Raw genomic sequence first — 11,888 nt, 5'->3', positions numbered from 1 at the left:
TATTTAGTGCCCACTATGTGCCAGTCATTGTTCTAGGAGCTGAGGAGAGAGAAAGGAACAAAACTAAGAAAAATCCCTGCCCTCATAGAGTTTACATTATACATTAGAAAGTGAAGAGTACTGTGGAGAAAGATACAATTAGGGAAAGATGCTAGGGAGCTCAGAACACGGGGCTCTATTTTAAATATGGTGATCAGGGAAGATCTCACTGAGAAAGTAGTTTTTGAACAAAGACCAGAAGATGAGGGGGCAAGCCATGTAGATATCTGGAAAAGAATGATAGACAGAAAGAACATCAAATATATAAGCCAGTATGTGGGGCAGGCTGAGGCAGGAGAGGTCCTGGTGGGATCCAGGTACAGCCAGGAGAGAGAAGGGAAGCAGGGAGGCAGAGAGGAAGATGAAGTCTGAGAGGTGAGGTGGTGATAGGTGAACTTCATATTGTGAATGACATGGAAAACCACTGAGGGTAGGAGCAGGGGGCTAATGTGATCTGGTTGACCTTTAACAGGATCACATAGTGCCTTTGTAGTGTGTACGCTGGTGGAGTAGAAGCAGAATGATTAGAAACTACTGCAATAATTCAAGACAAAGTGATGGTGGCTTGGACCAGGTGTCTTTCTACACTGTTTCCTGGGAGATTTCCTCAATTTTATTTTCTAAACCTTCTATTGAATATTTCATTTAGCATGCAAAAGTTCTTTTTTAAACTCTAAATATTCTTTTTTTTCTTTTGGCATCTCATGCACCTTACTGTAGTCCCTTATTCCCTGATGTGTTTCCTAGTATCCAGATGAGATCTTAAGGCTGGGCGTAGTGGCTCATGCTTGTAATCCTAGCAGTCTGGGAGGCCAATGCAGGAGGATCCTTGAGCTCAGGAGTTTGAGACCAGCCTGAGTAAGAGCAGACTCTGTCTCTACTAAAAAAATAGCAAAAATTAGCTGGGTGTGGTGGTACATGCCTGTAGTCCCAGCTACTTGGGAGGCTGAGGCAGAAGGATTGCTTTAGCCCAGGAGTTTGAGGTTGCTGTGAGCTAGGCTGATGACACAGTGCTCTAGCCAGGGAGACAGAGTAAGACTCTGTCTCAAAAACAAACAAATGACAAAAAACCCAAAAACCAGATGAGATCTTATATCTCTGTGGATATTGATTATAATTATTTTGATGATTTCTTCTGTTCCTTTCATTATCTCTGGTTCCTATGAATTCCTTTTCTTGGAGGGGTGTGTTTCTGTTTTTCCTGTTACAGGTTCCCTTCAAATGTCTGGTAATCCTTGGCTATCTATTCATAGGTAAGAGTGAAGACACTAAAAAGCTGAGTGGAAGCTCTGTGTGGATCAGGCTTCCTGAATGATGGACTTCTCTATAGGGTACTTGTGTAAGAACGTTATCTTTATGTTGAGGAGACACCCCCCTCACCATGCTCCCATTGTTGATGCATGAAGGTTTTTCTTCCCTAAGCCAGTTTCCCAGAGAGGGTTCCTATGGTCTCTTGTTGGGAGATGTCTGACTCTCTGACCAGAATTAAATTTAATTTAATTAAATCCTCTCATCTTTAGCATGGTATCACCTCCTCAGCTATGTTTTCTTTGTTTTTTTTTTTTTGAGACAGAGTTTCACTTTGTTGCCCAGGCTAGAGTGAGTGCCATGGTGTCAGCCTAGCTCATAGCAACCTCAAACTCCTGGGCTCAAGCAATCCTCTTGCCTCAGCCTCCCGAGTAGCTGGGACTACAGGCATGTGCCACCATGCCCGGCTAATTTTTTCTATATATATTAGTTGGCCAATTAATTTGTTTCTATTTATAGTAGAGACGGGGTCTCGCTCTTGCTCAGGCTGGTTTTAAACTCCTGGCCTCGAGCAATCCGCCCGCCTCGGCCTCCCAGAGTGCTAGGATTACAGGCGTGAACCACTGTGCCCGGCCAATGCCAGGTATGTTAAAGTCCAATCTCTCTGGTTTGTCTTTTCCAGAATGAAAATCTTCAGTTTGCTTCCTAAGTAGGAAAAGGGATTTAGAGTCTAACTGCTCCTTAAATTGCCTTGTAACCAGTTTTCCTGCTTTCCGCTCCATCTCCACCCTCACTTTCAGTGGTACCAGGTGCATCCAATGCATCCAACTCCTAAGCCTTTCTGGGGCATTTTAGCATTAATTAACTTCTTTCCTGGCTTCCTCCACTCCATAACTTAGTTTTCTCCATTCTACTAAAGCCATTTCCATTTATCTATGTTCTCCAGTTTCCAAAATGTTGTTGTCATCTGCTGTCTGCTATTGTCCCTCCTCCAGGTCTCTTTGTCCTGTGAGTTTAAAAATGCCCTTTTTATTCCTTTCCTGTCATTTTAGTGGGGTTTTGAGAGGGAAAAGAGGTAAACATGGGGTGTATCCAAAGGATTCAATCTATCACATGCACCTTAAAGTGTCTTTTCCATGTTTGAGTTCTGTGTGCCCTATCTCCCCTTAGATAGGGAGCTTGGGCTGAAGGTTGGGTAGGGCAGAGGGTAACAAAAGAATAGAAGATACACTCCCTTCCTCCAAAAAACTACATTCCATTTAACTCTTTCAGGGTAGTGTAAGGACCATTTTTCCATTGTGTGATTTCAGTCAACTATTCTTTTCAGAAGCAGGGAAGTCCTGCCACCCTTCCTATGAGCTTTATATATTTTGGCTAAGAGTGCTAAAGGGCTGTGGGTGAGGTCCTCAGAAAGTCATAGGATGGAAAAATACAATTCTTGACCTACACAATGTTAGGCAGGAGCAGTAGACATGACTAAATTCAATTTCCTTATTTTATAAAAAGGAAACGGAAGCCCAGAGAACTTTAGTTCATTTAGATCAACTTCTGTCCCTTGAGAAATACTTCTCTCAAAGGATTGCTTTGAAAATGGCAAGCACTTTGTAGTCCGTGGGCCTTAAGGCATAAAGTTCTCTATGCCCCAAGGCTGGGGGCCCCTCGCTGTGCCTCAGGTCAAAGGTCGTTTTAGAGGTCGTCCCTCTCACCACTGCATCCAGTTTTATTTTTTGTGGCACCCATTAATATTTAAAATTATATCATTCTTTTATTAGTTATCTGATGTCTCCCACAGGAATGAAAGCCATATGAGAAAATATTCTTTCCTGTCTGTTAACCGTTTAATCCTCAGGGTGAACTGAGATTCGAAGCCAAGCAGTCTGGCTCTAAAGTCCGCGCTTTCAACCACAACGTTAATACTATTTGGTGAATAAAGTACAGGATGGACTTCCGCGTACTGAGGGAAGTAACAGCAAAAAAAAAAAAAAAAAAAATATCGCACCCGGGGAAGTGAGCAGGTGGAAAACATCCAGATCCACCCCCAACGTGCCCCCTGTGACCTTTCCCTCCGGAAGCGCTTGCGGCTTTCGGGCGCGAGTGCGCACGCGCAGCCGCCGGGTTTGCCCTGGGCCGCGCGCGGAGTGGGGACGCGAGGGAAGGTTCCGCCTCTAGGGCTGGCAGGCGCCTGCGCCCGCGGGGCTCCTGTCAGGACGCGCATTCTCGCTCGCTCCCTCCCTCCCCCGGCTGCGCGCGCCCAGTGGGCGTGGGAGGAGGCGGGGAACCGGGGAGGGGCGGGTGTCGCGGGAGGGAAGGAGCGAACCGGAGAGCGTCGTCCTGAGAGGAGTGAAGGCGGCAAAATGGCGGACCGCTTCTCCCGCTTCAACGAGGACCGAGACTTTCAGGTAAACACTGGCGTCGCTGAGGAACCAGGGAAGGCGCTGGTCCAGCCCAGAACCTCCTTCATCCCCGGCTTCCAGCCGTCTTTCCTTCTGGGCTCTGCTTCTGCTTTCGAGCCGGCTCGTTCTTGATTTCTCCAGGGGCCTCCCAGCTTGAGGCGCATCTCCTCTCACCCCGCATTCTCTCGCCTCTTAAACTCAGGCCGCCAGGTTTGCGGCTTCCGCCTGTTTTGCGTCGGGTTTCGGAACCCCAGCCTGGGCACTGTGCTGTCTCCTCGGCGTCTGCCCGGTTTGTGCCGGCAAGGACTGGTCCCAGGGGAAAAGAGGGTTGGGTTGGGCTGGAAGGGCTTGAAGCGAGTGTTCCTGAGGCCAGGGCTTCCAAACCTCTGGATTTCGCTCGCACGGATCTTCTTGGGATCCTTCTCCCCTTTTTCTTCACTCTGATAAATAAATCCCTTTCATTGTCTATTTTTCCTTTCCTTGCTTGGGAAAAAGGTTGCCTTAGTTAGCAGACGCTCTCTTGATTAGTCAAACATTGAGATTTCCTAGGACATAAATGTTGCTTTTGTTACGAGGTCATTAATTGGGCTTGGAAAACACTTAAGTCTTTCAGGACTATGGTCCAATGTGACCTTAACCTCAAATCCTACTTCGAAAGATTTGTAAGAAGCCTAATAATAATGGGCCTTCCGAGCGTGTGTAACTAGTGCCAAAAGCTTGATTTTTCTATCTTCATTCGCAAATATTGGTATGGAAAAACGCCCTTGTGATGGCAAGCTTTATTGAGGAAAAAATAAAGGCCAAATTAGAATAACTCGTCTTTTGGCTGTTTAAAATACCTTGCTGTTGAGCATTTACCGCGGAAATCTTGGAGACTAACAGGAATTTAGTAGAGATTGGCTATTTCTAGATAAAATACATCTTCAGAGTTATAAAGAAACCACCGCATTACTACCGCATATCCTGGCAACTGCAATTTGGGTCAGAGGATGAACCTCAGAACTCAAGTTTTTATCCAACTCTAGATCTTACTCATAGTAATATGGGAATACTTTATATGTGTTTCAGCAGGCAGTTTAAAGGGATTGAATTCCCTGAGGTGATTGGGTTGGCAAATAAAACAAGTAAAGTAGTTTACCAGTTTTAACATAACATTGTTAAGTCTGGTAGGGAGAACGCTCATGAGAAGTTTTGCAGCAGTAAGGGATCTGGGGGCTGTTGAAAAGCCTTGTGATCATGCGCCTGCTGTATAGCTGCAGTATAATACAAAATCTCAAGGTGTTTGAAGGATATAATGCAGGTTCACTGAAGTTTGAAGCAGTTCATATTAACCATTTGATCCCTGAGAAACGTGATTTTTGTTTTTAAGCAAACACCATAAAACATGAGTACGTAACAAGGTGTATGAGCTTTATTGGTAATTTTTAAAGAGATGTATTGATAACTAGAAACCTCAAATGCTTTTCAGAGGAGACAATTTCAAGGTGACCTAATAAAATTAAAAATAGATAATATGGACAATTAAGTTGTGAGGAAAATAACTGTCAGCCACAGAATTGCAGCAGACTTAACAAAGACATAGAATTTTCAGGGCTTTGAATGAAGATTTTGAAAATTGGATAGTGAAATATGAATGCTGCTGCCTGAAAAAATTGAAAAGGCTAGCTTCTACTTTTTCAGTATCCAACTTCTAAGTAAAATGACCGTTTGTCTGATACTTTAGTTGGGTTAATGTAAAACCCAATAATGGTTGCTTGGTAGTTCTTTAAAGATACTACATATATTTTAACTTTATTTTCTGCCTTTATGTTGAAAGAACCACCTCCTGTATTGGATCAGCCAGGAAAATGTTGGTTTTTAAAATTTGAATGTCCTAGCATTTTGGATAAATAGGGTATTGAGGATGGAAATCTTTTGGACAGTTATAAAATGTTAAAACTTTTGTAAGTTGCTATGCCAACATTTCTAAAAAGCATTCATTTAAAAATACATAAAGTGAGTTTTTTTCTGGATGTTTTAATAAAGGGAAAAATACAGGTAGAATTTCATTAATAATATCTTTTGATTTAAAGTTATTGGAGAGGGAATGTAATGTAATAGGATGTGCCTGTGAATAATGTATGTGAAACATTTTTCAACTTCAGGTTACTCAGAATTAAATATGGCCTCCTTTTAAGGTTTTAAGTGATAAATGAAGGGAAACCACTGACTACACTTGAAAACAAAGCCATAATCCAAACATAGTGGATAGATCCTGTTGCTTTAAGCAGATCTTATAGCATTTATAGCACTGGAAATTTTTCTGTTGGTATAAGTTCTAGATGACTATCATTTTCTTTGCCTTTAATTTGGCAGGATAATTAAAATTGTAGAATTTCACTCTTTATACCAGTTTGCCACCAAGGGCAAATTTTGGAGAGTTTGTCTCTTGAACTTAGTGTGGAGTCAGAGAGTTGGGCTCACTTTCAGAATTTGTGAACACCTCAAGTTTCAAAGGTGTTTTGTTTAATATAGTGAGAAACTTTACTGTGGTATGCCATTTGAAACACTTATAATTGTAGACAGTCATCATTATCAGGGACATACATTTTTTAAAAACTTGGTAACTTTATTATAATAACAAACAGGAGAGGCTTTATGTGTATTATGTCATAATCTTCACAATAACCCTAGGAGGTAGGTAATATTACTCACATTTTCAGAGGGGGCAGCTGAGGCACAGAGAGTAACTTGGCCAAGTACACATACCAGTTAAATGGCAGAGCCTGGAGTCCGATTGGCTTTTGGACTCATGACCATTATGTCTGCTGATGGCAGTTATATATTTTCTATAGCTGTAATTGAGTCATCAAATGTGTAGGATAAACTTATAGGTCACAAAGAATAAGTGAGCTTTTGGAAAGGTGATAGGATCACAGTTTCTACTCTATTCTCTTTTGTCCGGATTTGTTACTTGTTAGTCTCCCAGGGGCTTCTTGGAAGGCTTCTGACAGTGATAAGTTACACTGTGTCATAGAGGATATATTGTTAACTGTTCCAGTTTAGACATTCTTTTGTCTAGCCTTTTTAAGTGATTTTTGTCTTTGGAAATCTTAGTAATCTAGGCTGATGTATTTACTTTTTAAAATGTTTTAAGAGTTTTTAACTACTCCTTTAAGAATCTGACCTCAATTTCTGAATGAGACATTACTTCTGCCAGTATTTACCAGGTTAAGAGATATTTGTTTACAGATTGAAGAGTAACACAAACTAATGTAAAATATATAACTTAAGATACAGGTGTATTCAACACTTTGGATTATAGCTTCATTAGAGAAAGTTTTGTTTGTACAGTGATGTACAGCTGTAAGATGCCATTAAGATACAGTGCTTAGCATTTCATGGTTATGCAGCTATTATTGATGATGGCAGCTGAATGCCAGTGAGGAAATGTTCTTTGTGTGTGTACCTGCAGAGGAGTGAAGATTCTTGTTCCAAGTGTTCTCTGCATTAGATTTCTAATGAAAAGAAACTACAGTGATAGATTAGTGAGTGATAAGGTGATGAGAGAAACAAGAAATATTATCTTAAAGGTCATGGTAAAAATATAGAAATTGTCTAAGAACTTTCTATAATCTACATATGTAGTTTTTTTTTTTTTTTTTTTTTTGAGACAGTCTCACTTTGTTGCCCAGGCTAGAGTGAGTGCCGTGGCGTCAGCCTGGCTCACAGCAACCTCAATCTCTGGGGCTCAGCGATCCTACTGCCTCAGCCTCCCATACATATGTAGTTTTAATGGTAAATAGCAATAAGCAAGTCATGTGTTACCTTTTTGTGTAGTATGTTTGTAGGATTCCTCTTCATGTTTCATATGTGATACCAGGATGTGACCCTTGGGAAATTCTTAGTTGAGACCATTAAGTGGGGAGGTTCGTAGTTTTAAGATATTTAAGTCACAGAAGTATATTAGTGTATTTTCTATGTGCTACTGTGTAATAGAGTTGGCATTCTAATGCAGGCATGCCAGATGACACATAGGCAAGTGTTCTAATGTTTCTGGGTTTCTCTCCTGTCATCTGAAAGAAATGCCACAAGCCATGAAAATTAATGTCAGCTTGGCTTACTTGGGATATCGAAACTTTTACAAAATCATTACTGTTCCTGTTTCCATAGGATGATAGGTGGAACCAAGGCTGTACCAGTTTCAAAATACTGATGCTAAATTGAAATGCTTATTAGCAAATGCAGAATGATACTCTTTAACATATTCTCTGGGGTCAAGAGTGACCAAAGTAAGGTCAGCATAAGAGACATTTCCCTGGAGGTGATTTGAAGGGTAAATGGTATATATTTAAGGCAAAAATCTCTTTTAAAATGTGGGAAATAACCAACAAATAACATCACAGAGAAGGACATAAGATGTATTGGAGAGAAATTGGGTTTGAGAAGAACTGTGATCATAGGGCTTCATGCGATAGTATACTTATTTGTTTTCAGAGTAGGCAAGGGAGGTCAAGAAGACACAGATCTGGGCAAATATGCCATTAGGGTGATTACTATTTTAGGGCTATTCTAGTACAGTTAAAGTGATAGAAAAACAGGTGTCCCTGTTGTATTCTTTCATTTTTCTTCTATGCAGGTTGTACTGCAGAGGGATTCTTTTATCACATTTTCTCAGGTCTTTATGATAAATTATGTAACTGAAGCTAAAATTTGTGACTTAAGAATTTTTAAAACACATATATAATTAGCTATCCTGATTATGCTGCTTCATAGATGAGATAGGTTTACATGTGATTTCTATTTGGGTCCATGATAACATTTTTAAAAAGGACAGTGTTTTCTTGATGTGGTCAAGATTACCATTTTCTGAAAAGGAGTAGCAGAAGTTCATGAAATCTTAAATTATGGATCTGAAACCCATGCAGAGGTTTCATCTTTGTTTTTGTGACTTACACAGTTTCTAGCATTTTATTAATGAAAATGGATTCTACTTGATGTAAATATCCAGTTCTTGAATTCTATTAAAATTCCTTTCCTGAAACAATTTGATACTTTTGCTTGTATGTCTGGCATTAATTCTCTTTTCATATTAGCATTGCCATTTAGTATTAAGTGAAAGCAGATTCATGGTAATTACCAAAGGAATTACAAATGACCACCACAAATACTGAAAGAAGTCATTGATTTGATATTGCAGTGAACACCAGAGAATGTTGTAATGATTTTCCACTTATAAAAAGTGAATTGTCCATTTAACTGTGAAAGTCTAACCAAATGTGCTTAGTGCATATTGTATTAGTCAGTGCTAATAGTTAAGAATGCCAAGGCCAAAAGAAGGCATACACTGTATGGGCGTTTATGCTAACCTATTCCTTTGGGATTTAAACAAATGTGTTTAGTATTTCGTAACTAATTTGGAAATGTATGGAAGAAAAAGTAGCTTAAGTTGCCTTGGCATTGTATGTAGGTTAATAGCACATGATATTTAATAAGTACTATAGATGGTTAGGAATTAAAGTTGTTTGGGAGCAAAACAGGAGTTTCCTATTATTTGCCTCAATTCTTTTTTTTTTTTTTTTTTTTTTTTGAGACAAAGTCTCACTCTGTTGCCTAGGCTAGAGTGCCCTGGTGTCAGCCTAGCTCACAGCAACCTCAAACTCCTGGACTCAAGCGATCCATCTGCCTCAGCCTCCCAAGTAGCTGGGACTACAGTCATGCACTACCATGTCTGGCTAATTTTTCCTATTTTTGGTAGAGATAGGGTCTTGCTCTTGCTCAGCCTGGTCTCTAACTCCTGAGCTCAAGCTATCTGTCCGCCTGGGCCTCCCAGAGTGCTAGGATTACAGGTATGAGCCACTGAGCCAGCCAACATCAATTTTTTTTGTGACAGTTTTGAGGTAAGATAAATTCTGTGTTGTGTGTCACTCAAATAACCAGAAAGTATCCTTGTAATATTACATTTTCTCTTGTCTTATGAGATTCCAATTATTTTTGTTATCCTTGCCACACTTTGGCAATTACAGTGTTCAAAGACAAATTCCAATTCATCTCAGTATTTTATAAAATTGAAACATAAAACAGCTCTCCAGGTTTAAAACTGTAACAGAAAAAAGTGGATGATTGAATTTTCTGACTGAGATTTTAATAATTGTTGGAAGAGTCAGTACCTATCTATGGTTCACGTACCATTTTTCCAGAATTAATGAGAAAAAAGCTTAATTTTCATCCTTTTATAGGTAGTGTTGATCAAAATCAAATTAATTTGGTACTGTAGGTCTTGACTAGAGCAGAAGCTAAAGCTGCTGCTTGTGGATATATGCTATAGTGTCAGTAATTTCTCTTGTTGCTATGAGTAAAGCTATAAGGTTATGAGGTGTTTTAAAAGAAAGGGCAAAAGTGGTTGAAAATATAATTGGTTTAATATTGCTTTAGGATATCATCTGTGCAGGAGATACCAAGGGTTATATTTACCTTGAGAATAGTTTGTAGCATATAGAATAATTTTTGAAAATTTGCTTAACACATTACCACACTAGAAAAAAAAATTTATTTTCTTTAGGATCACAGTGTTTTATTATGAAAATAGAATAAAAACTTTGAAAATAAAACGATCCTTTCTAACTTAATGAAAAATTTAATGAAAAATGAAATTTATTGACTTCATTTAATCTACATTTTTAGAATTAATTTGTCAATATTAATTGTAACAGTAAGAACATTAGCAAGTAAGGTTTTCATGACCCAGCTGCAGGGTTTTGCTTCACAAGGCCCCGGGCTCAAAACTAGCATGGGTTAAATACAATTCATGTGGCAGTTAATGTGTTAAGTAAAACAACATTTGAATAGTGGTTGTACTAAGAAGTATATACAGTGTAAGTATGTCTATATGGGAAGTTGGTTAAGTAGTTTTTTATTCTGAGGAAATTTTGTTCTAGATGGTGAGATAACAAAAATAACAATAATGTTTAGTTCATTACTTATAAGCCCAGCATGGCTATTAGATGAATAGTATAGTTAATAAATACAAAACGCTAAGAAAAGGAGAGACTCCTTAAAGCAGGCATGCTTTTATAAAAAAAATTAACATTTAAACTGGACTTTTAAGGATGAGATTGCATCCTTGCAAAGGAAATGAATAGAAGGACATCAGTTGGAGAAAATAGCCAGGGCAAAAGTAAAAGAAGTGTTACAACAGAATTTACTTTTTTTTTTTTTGAGACAGAGTCTCGCTTTGTTGCCCAGGCTAGAGTGAGTGCCGTGGCGTCAGCCTAGCTCACAGCAACCTCAAACTCCTGGGCTCAAGTGATCCTTCTGCCTCAGCCTCCCGGGTAGCTGGGACTACAGGCATGCGCCACCATGCCCGGCTAATTTTTTTTATATATATATCAGTTGGCCAATTAATTTCTTTCTATTTATAGTAGAGACGGGGTCTCGCTCTTGCTCAGGCTGGTTTTGAACTCCTGACCTTGAGCAATCCGCCCGCCTCGGCCTCCCAAGAGCTAGGATTACAGGCGTGAGCCACAGCGCCCGGCCCAGAATTTACTTTTATTTATTTTTATTTTTTTCAGAAATAGGGTCTGGCTCTGTCACCCATGTTGGAGTGCAGTGGCCAGAGATAGCTCATTGCGACCTCCAACTCTTTTTTTTTTTTTTTTTTTTTTTTTGAGACAGTCTTACTCTGTTGCCTGGGCTAGAGTGCAGTGGCATCAGCCTAGCTCACAGCAACCTCAAACTCCTGGGCTCAAGCAATCTTTCTGCTTTAGCCTCCTGAGTAGCTGGGACTATAGGCATGCGTCACCATGCCCGGCTAATTTTTTCTATATATTTTTAGTTGGCCAATTAATTTCTTTCTATTTCTAGTAGAGATGGGGTCTCACTCTTGCTCAGGCTGGTCTCAAACTCCTGAGCTTGAGTGATCCTCCTGCCTTGGCCTCCCAGAGTGCTAGGATCACAGGCATGAGCCACCATACCTAGCCTAGAATTTTTTTGTTTTGTTTTGTTTTTTGTTTTAGTGCAATGAATAAATCATTGGGCATAGGGAAAAAGTGAAAGGGCTGCAAAGATAAGTTTTATTTGAATACTTTAAGCAGGAATGCACTGGCTATTTAAGGTGCTTAAGCTGAGGGAGAGATATTAAACCATTCTTTCTTACAGGAAGATTAATTCAGTTATAGTTGTGTTAGTTCTGCTATAACCATACAGTTAAAGTTCTGATAACCAGTCTCT

The 11,888-nt window shown here is 39.7% G+C and overlaps 1 protein-coding gene across 6 annotated transcripts in view; it reads left to right on the top strand.

Moving 5' to 3' along the window:
- Positions 1–3,406: 3,406 nt before the first annotated feature.
- Positions 3,407–11,888, top strand: part of GPATCH8 (G-patch domain containing 8) — a 96,369-nt gene continuing 87,887 nt past the window's right edge. For 4 of the 6 annotated variants that reach the window (XM_075994618.1, XM_012786737.2, XM_012786736.2 and 1 more), the window contains exon 1: positions 3,407–3,686. In XM_075994618.1, the coding sequence (XP_075850733.1) occupies positions 3,642–3,686 (45 nt within the window). In that variant the 5' untranslated portion in view covers positions 3,407–3,641. The remainder of the gene's footprint in view (positions 3,687–11,888) is intronic. The other 2 variants (XM_075994616.1, XM_075994615.1) reach the window with 1 other exon arrangement.

Source organism: Microcebus murinus, chromosome 18 (genome assembly GCF_040939455.1).
Source record: "Microcebus murinus isolate Inina chromosome 18, M.murinus_Inina_mat1.0, whole genome shotgun sequence".
In the NCBI taxonomy this organism is placed as follows: domain Eukaryota; kingdom Metazoa; phylum Chordata; class Mammalia; order Primates; family Cheirogaleidae; genus Microcebus; species Microcebus murinus.
Note: the sequence above shows the minus strand (reverse complement) of the source record. Positions and strands in the feature narration are given on the sequence as shown.